The 18,239-nt window shown below is 40.2% G+C and overlaps 1 protein-coding gene across 1 annotated transcript in view; it reads left to right on the forward strand.

Annotated features, from left to right (window-relative positions):
* Positions 1-16,475, forward strand: part of ERCC6 (excision repair cross-complementing rodent repair deficiency, complementation group 6) — a 127,845-nt gene extending 111,370 nt beyond the window's left edge. The window contains exons 12-20 of the mRNA XM_006874605.1: positions 334-549; positions 898-1,008; positions 1,795-1,914; positions 2,354-2,448; positions 3,704-3,849; positions 3,933-4,634; positions 15,114-15,318; positions 15,836-15,914; positions 16,053-16,475. Coding sequence (XP_006874667.1) covers positions 334-549; positions 898-1,008; positions 1,795-1,914; positions 2,354-2,448; positions 3,704-3,849; positions 3,933-4,634; positions 15,114-15,318; positions 15,836-15,914; positions 16,053-16,475 — 2,097 coding nt within the window. The remainder of the gene's footprint in view (positions 1-333; positions 550-897; positions 1,009-1,794; positions 1,915-2,353; positions 2,449-3,703; positions 3,850-3,932; positions 4,635-15,113; positions 15,319-15,835; positions 15,915-16,052) is intronic.
* The last annotated feature ends 1,764 nt before the right edge of the window (positions 16,476-18,239 follow it).

The raw sequence follows: 18,239 nt of genomic DNA on the forward strand, positions 1-18,239 counted from the left end.
AACCCAATATATTAAAAATGTTTAATCAAAATGAAAAAAAAAATGATTCAATGAAATACATTGTTTGTTGTTAGGTGAATTTTTAGTATTTGAATATGACCCTGATAGACATGCTTGGTCCAGTAGAATCATTTTGCAAAGAACTTCCCCTAATGGGAAAATAAAATGAATGAAGGGTGAATTTGTATAAGTCCTAATACACTGTGATTTGGGAATAACCTGAGAACTGCCTTACATTTTGTGCTATATTTGGAGCAGCCTTTTCCCCTCTCTTCGTCAGTGCACAGCATTTTCATGGGGTGACCTGAGCGCACATTTTCTTTTATACCATAGATTTTCTCTGGACTTGTCGCCCTAAGGAAAATATGCAACCACCCAGATCTCTTTACTGGAGGTCCCAAGAATCCCAAAGATCTTCCTGATGATGAATTAGAGGAAGATCAGTTTGGATACTGGAAGCGTTCTGGGAAAATGATAGTTGTTGAATCCTTGTTGAAAATATGGCACAAGCAGGGTCAGCGAGTATTGCTGTTTTCTCAGTCCAGACAGGTGAGTGAGCAAACCTCACATTAGAAACAGGCTGGCGCTTTATGATTTACAGTCTCATTGGTAACATAGGTGGCAGGCTGCAAATCTCTGTGGGAGTTTAGATCTCTCTCTAGAGATTGTCTCATTTGATTGTGTGCAGCAGGTGAGTTTGAGCCTGTGCAGGTCATTTACAAAACTTAGAAGAATTACCTGTAGGGAAATATACTATTATACCAACTATATTTACCCGCCTTAAAGCAAGAAGCCCGTGATAATTTAAGCTGGTCTGGGGAAGGTGTGACTGTGTTGATCCTAACTGAAGGATTTATGGAATTTTTAAACTCTTCTCTTTTACTCCATCCCGTATAGATGCTAGATATACTTGAAGTATTCCTGAGAGCCCAAAAGTATTCCTATCTCAAGATGGACGGTACTACTACAATAGCATCAAGACAACCACTGATTACCAGATATAATGAGGTAATGAGTAAATGTTACAATAAAGTCAAATCAAGTAACAAAAGCTTAATGCATTGAGCTGCTAACTAACAGGTTTGAGATTCAAGTCCACGCCGAGGTATCTCAAAAGAAAGGCCTGCCAATCTACTTCTAAAACTAAGCAGCTGTTGAGAACCCTGTGGAGCACTCCTCTGACACACAGGCTCGCCAAGAGTCGGGATCAGGTTAACAGTTGTTGCTGCTGTTTTCCTGGAGAGGAGACACAATGAGTGTCCCCACCAAACTCAGCAGTGTTTCTCTCTGGGATTAAGAAGGTCATGAAAGGAACTTTTTGCTTTTAACTCTGTCTATTTCTGAATTATTGGGTGTGCACATGTGCAAATTTAAGCAAAAATACATATCTCTCTTTAAATCCAAATTTTAAAACATTGCTAACATTGCTGGGTGGTGGTGGTTGTGTGTCTTTGAGTTGGTTACGACTCATAGCGACCCTCTTTAGGGTTTCAGAGGCTGTCAATCTTTATGGAAACAGAAAGCCTTATCTTTCTCCATGGAGCAACTGGTAGCTTTGAACTGCTGACCTTTGGGTTAGCAGCCCAGCTTGTAATCCACTGTGCTCCCAGGACTCCTTAGTGGTAACATCAGTGATACTAAATGTGAGAGGTTTGATATAGGCCCTGGATTCACTGACAATCTCTAGACATCACTGCTGCCTTATTCTGGGAAAGATCGGCTGGAGGAAAAGCAGAGGCCAGGAGCTGTAGCATCTCAGTAATGCACATACTGAGTGTTGTGTGTTACTTCTAGAACACGTCCATATTTGTGTTTCTTCTGACCACTCGTGTGGGAGGCCTAGGAGTCAACCTGACAGGGGCCAACAGAGTCATCATCTATGACCCCGACTGGAACCCAAGCACAGACACACAGGTCTGTTTATTATTTTAAATGTCTATAGAAATATGAATTATTATCATCGTCTTTTTCTGATTTTTTTTTTTTTTGATGTTCTAGTCAGCTTCAGCACACAGCACATGTCTTTATTTTTTTCCTACTCTTTATTGCATTGCCAAGATCCTCCAGAATCACATAAAAACCTCAGCAGCTTATCCAGGGCATTTACTGCTAGATTTGGGGTAAAAGGGATATATGAGTTTACAGCGCAGACTTTTGTTTTCACGTAGAGGTGTCTCAGTCCTATCTTTGTTGTGTGGCTATTTATCTTTGATATAGGCCTTTGGTGTGCTTGGCCTATTAGGCATATTTCTGACTTTGGGAATGAAAGGAAATCTACCAACTCATCATCGTTCCTTTCGGTTGGTCCTTCTCCGTAGGAAGGTGTTTGCTGAACTGTGTCTCTCTTCTCTAGGCCCGGGAGCGAGCATGGAGAATAGGCCAGAAGAAGCAGGTGACTGTGTACAGGCTTCTAACTGCAGGCACCATTGAAGAGAAGATTTACCACCGGTCAGTACTTAGGGTTACCACTGCTTGCTCTCTTGCTCTCCTTGCTGCAGCATGTGGAGGAGATAGAAATTAGGTCACCGGGTATTTGAATGAGGAATTTTTTTCAAGTTTTGTTTTAAAAAAGTCTTTTCATCATAGAGCCACAGTTACTGTAACTTGAGGGATATGGAAGATTTGGGGGTTGTTTTGTTGCTGTTTTTTTGTTTGTTTGTTTGTCCTTAAATAAGCTTAAGTGGTTCTATTGAGAGCGTTTAAAAAAACATCTTCAAACTTTGAGAATTTGTGTATCTTAATAAACTTCTTCATAATTGTTCCTAGAGAAGTGCTCCTACCTAGTGTAGTGTGCCTTCTCTTCAGGAGGTGGCCAACTTGAAATGCTAGTGCATTGTTGTTCTCACTCCCACTCAGGTGTCATTTGTGTGGACACCGGTGGTGGGGGTGGGGTGTCTCGATTCCCCGAGAGAGAGGTTGACCAGGAGGGACACCTTTGCTCCATCTCTCTGTATAATGATTAGAGGATTTCAGAAAATGAGTTCAACAGTAATGCTGGCTTCTCCCCCTCCCCAGCAAAAGATTTTAATTTGCAGCTGTACCCTGAGTCCTCAGTTAGCGCTCAGGAGGTACCTGCTCTATACATGCAGCTAACCCACTCCTGGAGTGTTTACATACTCTGCGAGGACCCTTGTGGAAAGGCTGGAGACAAGGTGAATCCTGTTGAGAGAAGAGCCTTCTCTTAGTGTTCCATGCCTGGAGAATCAGTGACTAGGAGGGGTGGGACTGCTTTGGAGATATCTGTGCAAGCGGGATGATGGTGTGGAGCTTTAACCCTGAGAGTGGATCAGCAGGTGGGAACTGGGGGAATGGGTCACAGGAAAATCATTGAAAGCACAGATAATAGTTTTCTAAGCCCATCTTCCAAATAGGGCCTGACAGAGAGAGACTCGTCCTTCCAGCTCCAAGGCTATGAGTGGTGTGTAAAAAAGTCCTTCTTGAAATGCGACTGCTCTTGGAGGTTGAAAATGCTCACTGGTTATTTCTAAATTAAATTCTGTAACACACCCAAGACCAACCGACTTTAGTGCATTATGTAATTCCTGAATTGTGATTTTCAAAGACTAATAGTTTGGGTTATTATTTAGAGTTGTATGCAACTTCAGCTAACAAAGCTCTCTTAGGTTGTTTTATAACGTAAATTTTGAGGTAGAGCTAAACATTGTTTCATACCAGATTACTTACTTATTTTTTATCCTTTTAGACAAATCTTCAAGCAATTTTTGACAAATAGAGTGCTAAAAGATCCCAAACAAAGGCGATTTTTCAAATCCAATGATCTTTATGAGCTGTTTACTCTGACTAGCCCTGACCCATCTCAGAGTACTGAGACAAGCGCTATTTTTGCAGGTATTACATAACATCACTTAAGTGAATGTAGTAAACCTTAAAGTAAGCCAAAATCACGTTAGCTGTGTTTTTCCCCTTTAAAGGAACTGGTTCAGATGTGCAGACACCCAGACGTCATTCAAAAAGAAAAATACAACCAATCTTGGGAGCAGACCATGACATTCCAATATGCAAAAAATTACCAGATGATAATATATCTGCAAATGATGCCCTATCACCTGGAGAGAAATCTAAATCTGAAACACATGCAGTAATTTCTGATTACAGTGATCCTTTGAAAGGTGACGCTCCCCAAACAAGTAATCATCTGACTAGCAGTGATCAACTTGTAGAAGAGAAGCATTTACAAGTAAATGCAGATTGTCAACTACAGGAGTCATCGATGATTAGTGAAAACAGGGAATGTTCAAATTCTCCAGCATTCAGTAAGGCATGCAGGACAGCTGATGAGGAAAGTACTGAGGAAAAGCAAGATCTTTCTTATAAAGGAAGCCACCACAGTCAAGCCAAGCCTTGGGAGAATGAACGAACAGGGAATCATTTTTATAAGCACAAATCAAAAACAAAGCACCACAATGTGGTCGAAGAATCCCTGGAGACGCATCTGGGACAGAAGGACAATTCTAGGTGCTCTAAGCATCGAACAGGTGTCAGCTTTGAAGGGACTCGAATCCCACACTTAGTGAAGAAAAGGCGGTACCGGAAGCAAGACTGTGCAGACGAGAGGAACACAAAAGAATGGAACAATGATGATTATGTTTTGGAAAAACTTTTCAAAAAAGCAGGTAATCCTCGTCATGTATTTTCCACTGGTGAACTAAGTCTAGAAATAAGTATTTCCAGAAGCTATTGTTGTTAAGTGCCGTTGAGTCAACTCTGACTCATTGAGCAGCTGGTGGGTTTGAACTGCTGACCCGTGGTTTACAATGTCCATTGCTGATCCTACAGCGCCACTTCAGGAGTTCTGTAAGTAGCAACTTTTAATGATAATACAAATTAGGTTCTAAACCTAAATTATTTTTCTTCTCAACTTCCAATTTCAAATGTAGTAGTTATTTTGAAAATAGTTTTTACTCTGTTTTCTGAAGACTTACAGGAAAATTAGAAACTTTGAACATCAGTTACTTATAACTGCTAATAATAGTGATTGTTGTTGTTGTTAAGTGCCGTCGAGTCGGTTCCGACCCATAGCGACCCTGTACAGGGTTCCCGAGGGTGTAAATCTTTACGGGAGTAGAAAGCCTCATCTTTCTCCCGCGGAGCGACTGGTAGTTTTGAACCACAGACCTTAAGGTTCGCACATGCTTTAAATTGATTTGTGCCGCCTGAACATTAATAACTGATTTCTTTTATGCTATTTTTAACAGAAATAATATAAAATTTGAGTTTGTGATATTTATTATTAAACTATATTTCTAAATGATTACAGTATATAAATTTAGTTATTCATTAATTCCCCCACCTCCACCCCCAAACTGTAATAGAAGCTTACCTGGAGGTCTCTATATTTTTTCCCTAATAAACATAAATTCACAAGTGCCTTACTCTTCATGTGAATGAGGTGCTAACATGGAACCAGGCTGACAGACACACTGGGCCTGCAGATGCCGGCTGAAGGAGGCTCCCCGACTCAGGGCTGCTCCCCGAGGGCTGGCTGCAGTACTTTTCCCCTCCCTTCTCTCCTCACTGAGTGGGTGGGCAAAGGGAGGAAAAAGGAACCCAAGTTTCTGAGCCAGGCTGCCCTGGGTACGAATTCCAATTCTACCACTCAGAACCTCTCTGAACTTCGGTGTCCTCATCTGCAGGTGGGGACAACCACAGTTCTCAGAGGACCCGATAGTGTCAATTGCTGCTGCTCGTTACGGTAGAGTTGACTCCCACTTATGGTGACCCCAGGTACAACAGAAGGAAATGTTGCCTGGTCCTGTGCCCTGGTCACAGTCATAGGTATCCTTGAATCCGTTGTGTCACTGTATATTTTGAGGGCCTTCAAACTTGGGGAGGGGGGCTCACCTTTCATCTCTGTATTACAACAATATTCGGTTGTAATCCCTAGGATTTTCATTGGCTAATATTCAGAATGAGCTACCAGTCTTGTAATCTGGAAGCTCTCCTAAAACCTGTCTAGTATGGGTGACCCTCCTGGTATTTGAAAGACTGGTAACATGACTTCGTAGCATCTTAACGATATGCAAGCCACCACAATATGACAGACCGGTGCCAGTGGATAAATGCCACACAGTAAATGAAACAAAATATGTGAATTTTAGCAGCAAACCTGGTTCATCATGGGAGCATAGTAAATTATTGTTTCTCCCTTCCATTGAGATATATTTATTGAACTTTAAAGAAATACAGTTGTATTTGATGCCAAGGACCTAAGAAAGAATAATATCCAATTTCTATCCTTTAGCACCTCAGGGTCCAGTGGGAGAAGCCTTGTCTTTCCTCCCTCTTTCTCCCAGACTTCCTCTAGGGCTGCAAGTGGGACTGGAGACCACCACAGGGAATCTTGGGGAGTCCTTGGGAAGGTGCCCACAGACCCAGGGTAGACTCTCAGAGCTGGATGGTCCTGTGTAACTAACCTCCAGTCCTTGTTTTTTATTAACTTCTCAATTGAGTGATGGCCTATTCCAGGGCGTTGTTCCAAACCTCTTATTTTTTGAGCCCAGCTGAAAGTGGGCCAACTCATGGGGCCTGTGAGGAACCAGAGAGATTTGAATGTCGTGCCCTGCACTGAGTTTCTCGCCTGCCATGGAACTCTCTCTTAATTCCTTCAAACAAATTGGAGCTCAAGTTCAGGTTAAAGGAAAGGATAAGAAGGAACAGGATCAGACCTGTCTCTGCAGGCATCTCAGCGCTGGTGTAGAGCCGAGATTTTGACCATTGCAACTACTAACTCAAAGACACTTAACGACAACAGCAATCTTTTTTTTTTTTAAACTTTATATTTTAAATTGAGTGAAGGTTTACAGAACTGATCATCAGTTTTATATTCAGCAGATTACATACTTCATTCAGTCTCACTGATTGTAATCCCTTCAGTGGAGCATCACTTAATCATACTTTTGTGTCTCTTGTTTCCATTCCTCCTCTCTTTCCCTCCCTTCAGAACTTCCACCTTGGGTAATTGCTGCCTTTTTTACCTCAAATGGTTGACGATTCTGTGGTGTTTCCTCACTAATGTTATTGTTCCCCTTTTATACCTATCTGCTGCTTAGCTGAGAGTTGAACCACATGGGTGAGTTCCATTCTAGACCTGAAGGGTGACTAAGGACTGACAGTCTCTCTATCTGACCAGTAAACCTCGTCTTTTTTATAATTTTGAGTTTTGTTTCACATTTTATCCCACTCTGTCCAGGACATCACCATACAGGACCTTCTAATGTGGTGCCTTTCAAAGCAGTGGATAGTGGAATCTGGGCACCATCTTTAGTTCTTTAGGCCTCCTGGTTGTGGAGACTGATATTCATGTGATCCATTGACTTACTGAATTAATTGTTTCTAAGTGTCTTCAATTTTCAACACTTTTCTTTTCTAAGGATTAGGAAAGACCAAGAGTTGTACCTTAGATGGCTGTTTATATGTTTTTAAGATCCAAGTCACTATTCACCAGAAGTAGGATATAAACCATTCTGTTTGTGGCCCATGTTATGCCTGCTGACCATGATGTCCACCAAGATTATGGTCCTGAGTCCCAGGGCCAGCAAAGAATGTCCTCAAAGTATTTGGTAATCGCTAAGAAATTTTCAAAATGTTGCCCGCTGTAAGGCACACCACATTCAGGGTATGTTCTCAGTAAAGGTAAATTGTTGTTGAGGACCATGTAGTCAGATTCGACTCAGTAACCTTGTGCACCTAAGACAGAGCACTGCGCGGTTCTGCACCGTCCTCCTAATTGTGAGCCTGTTGTTATTGCCACTCTGTCAGTCCATCTTATTGGGAGTCTTCTTTATTTGCTGATCCTTCTCCAGGGACTGGTTTCTCCTGATCACTTGACCAAAGTATGAGAGACTTTGAACCCTCCTGCCTTCTAAGAAGCATTTGGCTGTACTTCTTCCAACAAAGATTTGTTTTTTCCTCTGGTAATTTTAATATTCTTCTCCAACACTATTATTCAGATGCATCAGTTCTTCTGTGGTGTTCCTTATTCATTGTTCAACTCTCAAACATATGTATGAGACTATTGAAAATACTGTGCCTTCAGTCAGGTGTACCTTAGTCCTCAAACTGACATCTTTTCTCTTGGACACTTTAAACAGGTCTTTTGCAACAGATTGGTCTAATGCAATATGTAGTTTGATTTCTTGACTGCTGCTTCCCTGAGTGTTGATTGTGGATCCAAGCTCCATTTGGCATGGTGTTACTTACTGGTCCAGTTGTGAGAATTTTTGTTTTCTTTACATTAAGGTACAGTGCATACTGATAGAATGTTTGGTTTTCATTAGTAAGTGTTTTAAGTCTTCAGCAAGCAAGGTTATATCATCTGCATATCGCAGGTTGTTAATGAGTCTTCCTCCGTTCTGATGCTACGCCACGTTCTTCTGTTCTTCTTCATGTAATCAAGCTTCTCAGATTATTTGCTCAGCGTACAGATTGAATAACTGTGGTGAAAGGATACAACCCTAGAACACACTGATTTTAAACCAGCCATTATCCCTTTGTTCTATTCTAACAACTGCCTCTTCGTTTACCTACAGGTTCTTCAAGAACACAGTGAAGTGTTCTTGAATAACCGTTTTTCACATGTTATCCATAGTTTCTTGTGATCTATACAGTTGAAAGTCTTTGTGTAATCAGTAAAGCACAAGTAAACATCTTTCTGGTATTGTCTGCTTTCAGCCAAAGTCCACCTGCATCAGCAATGATATCCCTGGTTGCACATCCTCTTCTGAATCTGGCTTGAGTTTTTGACAGTTCCCTGTTTACTTGCATATGTGGTATTGATGATATTATTTGAATGATTTCTGCATTGCGTTGGGTCACCTCTCCTTGAAATGGGCTCAAATATGTATCTCTTCCAGTCACTTGGTCGGTGGTTATCTTCAAAATTTCATGTCATAGATGAGTGAACACCTCCACTGCTACGTCAGTTAGTTGAAAATTTTCAATTTATTTTCCATTGCTTCCTGGAGCCTTGTTTTCTCCAGTGCCTTCATTGTAGCTTGGACTTCTTCCTTCAGTACCATCACTTCTTGATCAGATGCTACCTCTTGAATTGGTTGACCACTGTCCATTTCTTTTAGGTACATTGAGTCTTTGTATGCCTTCTACCTACTTTGGATGCTTTCTGCATCAGTCAGTATTTTGCCCATCGAATCCTTCAATACTACAAGCCGTGGCTTGAAGTTTTTCTTCATTTCTTTCAGCTTGAGAAATGCCGAGCATTCTTTTAGACTTTGGTTTTCTAACTACAGGTATTTGCATATTTTAGTATAATTCTTGACTTTGTCTTGAAATTTTCTGTTCAGCTCTAATTACCTCCTCATCTTTTTTCCATGAATTTTAGCTTTTCTGTGCTCAACAGTAGGTTTCAGACTATCTTCTGACATCCATTTTTGTCTTCTTTTTCTTTCTTACCTTCTTAATGACATTTTTGTTTCTTCCTATATAATGTTCTTAATGTCATCCCACAGCTCTTCTGAACTTTGGTTATTAGTGTCTTAACGCATCAAATCTGGTCTTGCGATGGTCTCTCAATTCATGTGGAATCCATTCAAAATCATATTTGGCTATCACAGACAGTACTTGAAGGTAGATCTTGAAATGTTCTTTCTGACGATGAGTGAGACACCATTCCTCTTCAATTTTCTGTTCCTGGCATAGTAAGCCGGTTACTGTCATTCAAAATGACCAATATCAGTCCATTCCAGCTTACCAGTGTCTAGACTATATCGATCTTTATGTGTTCCATTTCAGTTTTTGCAACTTCCAATTTTCTTAGATTCATACTTCATACATTCCATGTTCCAAGGATTAATGGATGTTGGCAGCTGTTTCTTTCTCATTTTGAACAGATAAGGGGCCGAAAACTTGACTCCTGTCATGTCATTATGGTCAGGTTGACTTTGAGGAGGGAGCTCTTCCCCAGTCAGGGTTAGCGTGCTAACTACCTCAGGGGTTCATCTCACAGCACTGTAGCTGCTGTTATTCATCAGGTTTACAAGGACGGAACAGTCACAAGTAGTCTGCCTCCTTCCTAGTCTGTCCACCACGGGTGACCCTGTTGTGGTTGTTGTTAGGTGCCATCGATTGGTTCCGACTCATAGTGACCCTATGTACAACAGAAAAAAAACTGCCCGGTCCTGGGCCAGCCTCACAGTCATCACTATGCCTGAGCCCATTGCTCCTGCCACTGTGCTAGTCCATCTCGTTGGAGGTCTTTTTATTTTTCTCCAAACCTCCATGTTACCAAACAGTGTATCCTTCTCCAGTGACTGGTTCCTCCTGATAATATATATGTCAGAAATAGAGAGACAAAGTCTGACCATCCTGGCCTGCAAGGAGCACTCTGACTGCACTTCTTCCAACACAGATCTGTTGGTTCTTTTATTTATTGGTCCAGTGGTGAGGATTTTGGTTTTCTTTACATTGAGGCGCAACCCATACCAAAGGCTGTGATCTTTGCTCTTCATGAGTAAGTATTTTAAGCCCTCTTCACTTTCAGCATTCAGAGTTATATGATCTGCTTATCGCTGGTTGTTAATGAGGCTCTCTCCGATCTTGATGCCTCTTCTTCATATAATCCAGCTTCTCAGATTACTTGCTCAGTGTACAGATTGAATAAGTATGATGAAAGAATACAACCCTGGTGCATACCTTTCCTGATTTTAAACCATTCAGTGCCCCCTACTTCTGATGTAACAACTGCCTCTTAAGTACAGGTTTCTCAATTAAATGTTCTTGAATACCCATTCTTTAGAATGTTGTCCATAGCTTGTCATGATCTACACAGTCTAAAGCCTGTGCATAGTCAATAAAGCACAGGTAAACATTGTCTGGTATTCTCTGCTTTCAGCCAAGATCCATCTGACATTAGTAATGATATTCCTTGATCCATGTCCTCGTCTACATCTGACTTGAACCTCAGTCAGTTCCCTGTCAATGTACTGTTGCTTTCATTTTTGAATTTAACAAAATTTTACTTTATTGATATTGTCCAGTGATATCCAGTCTGTTGGGTTTCTTCTCTTTGGAATGGGCACAAATATAGATCTCTGTCATTCAGTTGCCCAGGTAGCTGTCTTCCAAATTTCTTCACACAGATGAGTGAGTGCCTCCAGTGCTACCTCAGTTTATTGAAAGTTACCAAGTTTTATTCTATCATTTCCTTAGCCCCAGTGCCTTCTGTGCATATTGGACATCTTCCTTCAGTACATTTCCTTTTGATTAGATGTTACCTTTTGACATGGTGGAACATTGTCCATTTCTTTTTAATTACTCAGTGATTCTGTGTATTCCTTCCATCTCTTTTTGATTGTTTTTGCCCATAGTATCCTTCTGTAATGCAAATCAAGACTTGATTTATTTTTCTTCAGTTCTTTCAGCTTGAGAAATGCTGAGTGTGTTCTTCGTCTTTTGCACATTTCTTTATACTTGACTTTGTCTTCCCGAGCTACCCTGTGAAACTTCTGTTCAGCTTTCACCTTCTCATTTCTTCCATTTGCTTTAGCATCTCTACACGGAAGAGCACATTTCAGAGTCCCTTCTAACATCCATTTGGTCTTTTCATTCATTCTTGTGTTTGGTTTCTTCCTGTATGATGTTCTCACGTGTCCTAAAATACTGCTGTCATGATGTTTGTTCCTGACTGTTCTACTTTTAGTTTGACCAGTCCACTTCCGCCTGTACAAGATTTCCAAAAGCTGTACATCTTTGTGGGAGTAGAAACTTCATCTTCTGGGATGTAGCTTGATCCACCGACCTTGTGGCTCGCAGTCAGTCAGTGCTTATAAGTACAGAGCCTCTGCATCTTCTTATTATAAATTGCATATATAATATATAATCAGTAATATGTAATGGGTAATGATATATAATCATTGTCAGTTTACTATATACAATATGTCTTGTTGTATGTATTAGCTATTGTTGTTGTTGTCAGGTGCCATCAAGTCAGAACCGACTCATAGTGACCCCATGCACAGCAGAACGAAACAATGTCCGATCCTGGGCCAACCTCACTACCGCCGCCACACTCGATGCCATCAATGATGCCACCTGGCCGATCCATCTCGTTGGGGGTCTTCCTCTTTTTCTCTGACCCTCCATCTTACTCAGCATGACATCCTTTTCCAGCGACTGTTCCCTCCTTACAATATGTCCAAAGTATGAGAGATGAAGCTTTGCCATCCTGGCCTTCAAGGAGCACTCTGGCTGCACTTCTTCCAAAACAGATCTGTTGGTTCTTTTGGCAGTCCATGGCACTTTTAGTATTCTCCTCCAAGGAGGAAGTCCAAAGTGCATTGAAGGAATTGGCAAAGAACAAGGCACCAGGAATTGATGATATAAAAATTGAAATCTTTCAAGAAAGTGAGGCAGTACAAGAGGCACTCACTCATCTCTGCCAAGAAATTTGGAAGACAACTATCTGGTATTAGCCATTAGCGTGATGCAAATCAAAACGAGATGATACCTCACCCCAAAATTGATAGTTAAGTTCAAAAAAACCCAAAGCAATAAATGTCAGTTGGGGATAGAGAGACTGGGGCCCACCTACATTTCTGGTTTGACTGTGAAATTGTACAGCTACTATAGAAAACAATACGGTGCTTCCTCAGAAAGTTGGAAATAGAAATACCGTCTGGTCTAGAAATTCCTCTACTTGTATATATCCACCAGAAGTAAGAGCCATCCACGAATAGCTTCACTATGTGCACCTGTGTTCATCACAACACTAGTCATAATAGCCAAAAGATAGAGACAGCCTGAATCCCCATCTTTGGAAGAATGGATAAACAAACTTTGGTACATACATGCAGTGGAAAAATAGGCAATTTTGAAGAACAACTGTCAATTTATCTTCATAACATGGAGTACATTAGACTGAGTGAAATTTGTCAGTCACGAAAGGACAAATAATATATAAAACCACTGTTGTAAAAACTCAAAGTGTTTTATGTTCAAAGAAACTCTATGATGGTTACCAGAGGAGGTAGGGAAGAGAGAGTAATTCACTGGTTTAAAGGGTTGTTGTTGTTGTTATGTGCCGTGGAGTCGGTTCTGACTCATAGGGACCCTGTACAGAGTTTCCGAGGCTGTAAATCTTTACGGGAGCAGAAAGTCCCATCTTTCTCCCGCGGAACAGCTGGTAGTTTCGAACTGCTGGCCTTGCTGTTTGCAGCCTGATTCATAACCACTGCGCTACTAGAGCTCCTGGTTTAAAGGGTAGACACATGTTAAGTCAGGTAACAGGACTGAAAAAGAGGTTGGCAGAAGAATGATGAAGACAGGTGAGGACACGGATATTTATGAGGGTTAAAGGGGTTAGAGATGAATAGTGTTATATACACAACCCTGGAATAAGTGTTCTGTGGGCAGATTCATGGACAGATGTATAGGCTGGAAGAGTTCAAGCAAGAGTGGGAATATTCCCACAAATATATAAGGATCTGAAAGAAGATATTCACAAAACATCTTAAGGCAATGAGTTGCTGGGCCTGGGGATTGAGAATCATAGTCTCAGGGGACACCATGGTCAATAGGCATAACACAGTCCACAAGACAGTGTTCTGCATTCTACTTTGGTGAGTAGCAACTGGGATCGTTAAAAAGCTCATGAGCAGCCATCTAAGGTACACCTATTGATCTCACCATGTACGGAAGAAAGAAGAGTGATTAAATTTTGAAAATGCTTGGAACCAGCTAGTCCAGTGGAAACTGTAAGCATCATGACTCTGAGACCAGAACTCGATGGTGCATGGTTAACACTACCAACTACTCTGAAAATGATCACATTAGAAGGTCCCAGGAATAAGTGGGAGAAAATGTGAAACAAAACTCAAAATTATAAGAAAGACCAGGCTTGCTGGGCAGAATGAAACTGGAGGACACCCAAGATAAAGGCCCTCCAGCACCGTTCAGATTTGAAGTGGAGCTCACCCTTGTAGCCCAGTTTTCAGCCAAACAATTAATAAGGGGCGGGGCGGGGCAGGGTGGGCAGCAACACTAGTAAGATACGCTTGCCATGGAATGAATGGTCAGTAACTCAACACCAAAAGTGCAACATTTACCTAAGGACAAAGTTGAGAAGGGATGGGAAGGGGAGTGGAATGGAACCATAGGGATGAAGTATATGATTTGTCAGATGTAAAGCTGATGATCTTCTCAGTAAACCTTCACATAATTCACAATAAGAAGGTTTTGTTTTTAGAAGAATGCTGATTAGACAAGTGTCTTTTGGTGGGAGTTACAAAGACTAGAAGACTAGAAGAGATATTAAATAATTCACTGTACCACAGTATCTTACCATTTTGATTTGTATTTATTTTATTCTGAGTAAAATTGAACAACTTTTAGGGCCATTTATATATATATTTAATAAACCAAGATCTTGACTTATTCATTAGATCTATGTTTGCTTTCTTCCCTGCCTCATTAAATTTCTATTTATTGCTTCCTTCCTTGGGCTTATGTTGTTTTGTGTTTTGTTTTGTTTGTTTTACTTAATTTGTTCCTTTTTAAATTAATTTTTGTCTCGTTTTTATCCATATATGTGTAAGGGTATGAATTCTCCTCTGATCATTGCATTAAATATATCCCATATATTCTAATGGGGTGTGTCTTCATGATAATTTTTTTTTTTTTTTACAAGTTCTATAATTCTATTTTGTATTTCCCCTTTCACTTCTAAAACGTACTGGTCTTAAATTTCCAGATAGCAGAAAATAGGTTAAATATTAAAATTGTGATGAAAGCATTATTCTTCACTTACAGTAGTTGGAAAATTGTTTTCTGTGGAAAGATACTCAGTGTGAGGGTACACAAGCTTTGAGCCAGCAATGGCTTTGAATCCTAACTTTGGTGTCACCATTGGACCAAGAGACTCTGGCTGATTCACTGTGCACTTCTCTGTAAAATCAGGATAGATGCTGGTAATGTTCATTGGAGCAGCATTTATAAAGTTCCTGTGTCATATAGTCACTCAGTAGACAGCAACCAGAAGTTCTTATTAATTTCTCCATCATAACACAATAGAATATTATGCAAAAGCAGGATAACATTTATATAAGCTGAATTGTCACATGTGCTGTTTTTTCTGTTGTTAGTCGGCGTGCACAGCGTCATGAAGCATGATGCCATCGTGGATGGAACTAGCGCTGATTATGCTCTGGTGGAGGCCGAGGCCACGCGAGTTGCCCAGGATGCTTTGAAAGCACTGAGAGTCTCTCGTCAGCGGTGTCTGGGAGCAGTGTCTGGTGTGCCGACCTGGACAGGTCAACGTGGGATCTCTGGTGCACCAGCAGGAAGGAAGTAAGAGATTGCTGCCCTGTGTGCTTGTGAGGAGCCTACATATTCATGTTTGAGATAGTCAAAGCAAGTGTGGCTGCTTCCCCTTGAGTATCTGAAGCAGTAGAACAATTCTCAAGGAGGGGTTGTGAGTTGAGCTTGAATCAGCTATATTTGAGTGACCCAGGAACACATTCTTGCATTCTTTCATTATCAGGGAAAGGGGAAGAGAGTAAATAATCATTAAACTTTAATAATGAGCCAATTTACAGCAATCAGTAATTCATCACTATGGTTTTTCAGTATGCTCTTTTAAGATACACTAGAATTTGAGGGAGGTTTCCATCATGTGTTGAATGAGGTTACTCAGTTCTCACTCCCAAAGATGCAGCAGATCTTTTCAAGTAAAGTGGAGGCATCCAGAGAGCTGGAACAGAAAGACTCGTTGTAGATGAAAATTTTTCAGGATAAATTTAATTATTGAAAGTTTCCTTTGATCTCTTAAGTCACAAGAACAAACATGCATGTTGTTCTCATTTAGGAGTAGATTTGGTCAGAAGAGGAATCCTAACTTCTCTGTCCAGCCTCCTTTTTCAGCATCTCCAAAAGAGAAGCATCAGGTAATGCTGTATGTAGCCTTGTGCTTTTTGTGAATGAGACCTGCTTCGGTGAATTGTCTGAAAGACTGACCTGATTCCAGATATGAAAGAGCGTGTATTGTAGGCTCTGATTTACGAAGCCATATTTTCCTTTTCCAGGATGCCACTGTAAAGAAAGAGACCAAAGACCATGTTCCCAAACATTTCAGTGGAAAAGCAGCGGATGCAGACTCTCCATGTGGGGCTCCTACTTCGTCATCACTCTTGGCTAAAATGAGAGCTAGAAACCATCTCATTTTGCCAGAGCGCTTGGAAAGTGAAAATGTGTCTCTTCCCGAGGCTTCTGCCCCTTTGCCATCTCCCACAGAACATGATGATCTTTTAGTCGAAATGAGAAACTTCATTGCATTTCAGGCCCAAGTTGATGGCCAGGCCAGCACCCAGGAGATCCTGCATGAGTTTGAGTCCAAGTTGTCAGCATCACAGTCTTGTGTATTTCGAGAACTGTTAAGAAATCTTTGCACTTTTCATAGAACTTCAGATGGTAAAGGAATTTGGAAACTTAAGCCAGAGTACTGCTAATCAGCATTCCTTTTTAAAACTTTTAATTGACTTTATATATATGAGATTAATAAATATTAATCTAGTGATTCATAATCATATTTTTGTTGACAGAAGTTGGCCGCATTTGTTGTTTACCTAGATTGACACCTACCTCATAATTAAAACCTTAAAGAAGAAGAAACGCCGCTCCAAAATTTGAATGGTTTAATGATGTCTAGTATAGTGGAAAAGACTTGATTTTGTTCCCCCCACTATGATTATGTCAACAGTCAGGGACCTTTCCTTAGAACACATTTGCTTTTACTGCTCATTTAGAAATTTGTGGAACAGAAATATCCAAAAATGTTTTCATATTGGTGCTAAAAAAGTAAGACCTGTTCATCAATATCTCATACCAGCATTATTTTGATGTAAATGCTTTAAACGTTTAAATTTATGGTTTGCCACCAAGAAAAGGGGAGTCTTGGTGTGGCGCTGTAGGAGGAGCACTGCAACCTTTCCTCAGAGACCCTACAAGGGGTTGTTTACTTGACTTCACTTTCAACAGCAACAACCAAGAAAAGGATCAGATCTGTAATCTTTCAAATAGTCATAGTAATTGCCTTAAAATGACCCTTCTTCTAAGGTACTGTTAAATTGGCAAATATTCGTAGTAGTAAAGAATGAAATAGTGTGCTTATAAATGATAACACATGTACTTAGCAGAAAGTACTCAGTTTCCACAGGCTTTACAGAAGGTGTCTTTTCCCTTCATTAGTGACTTTAAATGGTTGGTTTTAGGGAAATAAAATGAGTTATAAAACTATTTGAAACAGAATCAGAAAGGACACATAAAACATCTCCCACACCCAAAGCATTAGGCCAGGACCCAAAACCCAGAAATCATCATCATTACCATGGGATGACCGACATCCCTCTCCTCTGTGTTTAAATGCTGATAGATATCTTTGAATTGTTTTATTTTTATTTGTTGAGCTTAACTTTCCTAAAGATGCTGATTATTTTATATTAGAGCATCATTGTTTTCATAATTTGTGGTCTTCCTTCCAAATGCTTTTGTCTATTTTCTTTCTGTCCACTGTGAGCTTTCTGTCTTGTGTTTGTGGTTTGGTTTGGTTTTCAGCTGTGTGTGGTCCTTTTCTGGCTATTTTATGTGATTATAGTTCAGTAATAATAGTGTTTTTGTCTTCGATTTTCTTAACCTTGTTTTTTTTTTTGTTTCCGTATTACTGTTACTTTATCATCTCATCTTTGAAGTCTTATTTCCTTGAATTTGTTGGATTCCTTTAATTTCTAAAATAGTTACGCACATTTTTCTATTGAATGATGTTTCCTTTTGTTTGCTGTCTTCTGTATTCTGTTTGTTTTCCTCCCATGACATTTCTTTATATTATACTCATGCTTAAAGTGGGCAGCTGTGTTCAAGTCTTCTGTTTGTTCTTTTCTGAGACCAGACTTACGTGGGGGCTTTGAGGTCGGATGAGAAGGAGTTGCTACATGGTTGCTTGTGCTGTTGTTGAAGATGTGGGATTTCCTCTCTCTATTCTGAGATTTTTGTTAAATCCAAGAATCTGTTGAGGAGAGACATCCTAGTCAGGAGTTCGTATTACTACCAGAATATTCTGTTTCTTGTTTGGGATCTGGTTTCTTTATTTTATTTATTTTTTTCTATTTTCGTTTGATTCATTAAATATCAATGGAAGAAATTAGACTATTTTTCTTTACTTTTCCATTATTTTCTAGGAGTCACAGGAGAATTTTTATACAAACATACACACATAT

The sequence above is a fragment of the Chrysochloris asiatica genome, unplaced genomic scaffold (assembly GCF_000296735.1).
Source record: "Chrysochloris asiatica unplaced genomic scaffold, ChrAsi1.0 scaffold00289, whole genome shotgun sequence".
NCBI classification, from domain to species: Eukaryota; Metazoa; Chordata; class Mammalia; order Afrosoricida; family Chrysochloridae; genus Chrysochloris; species Chrysochloris asiatica.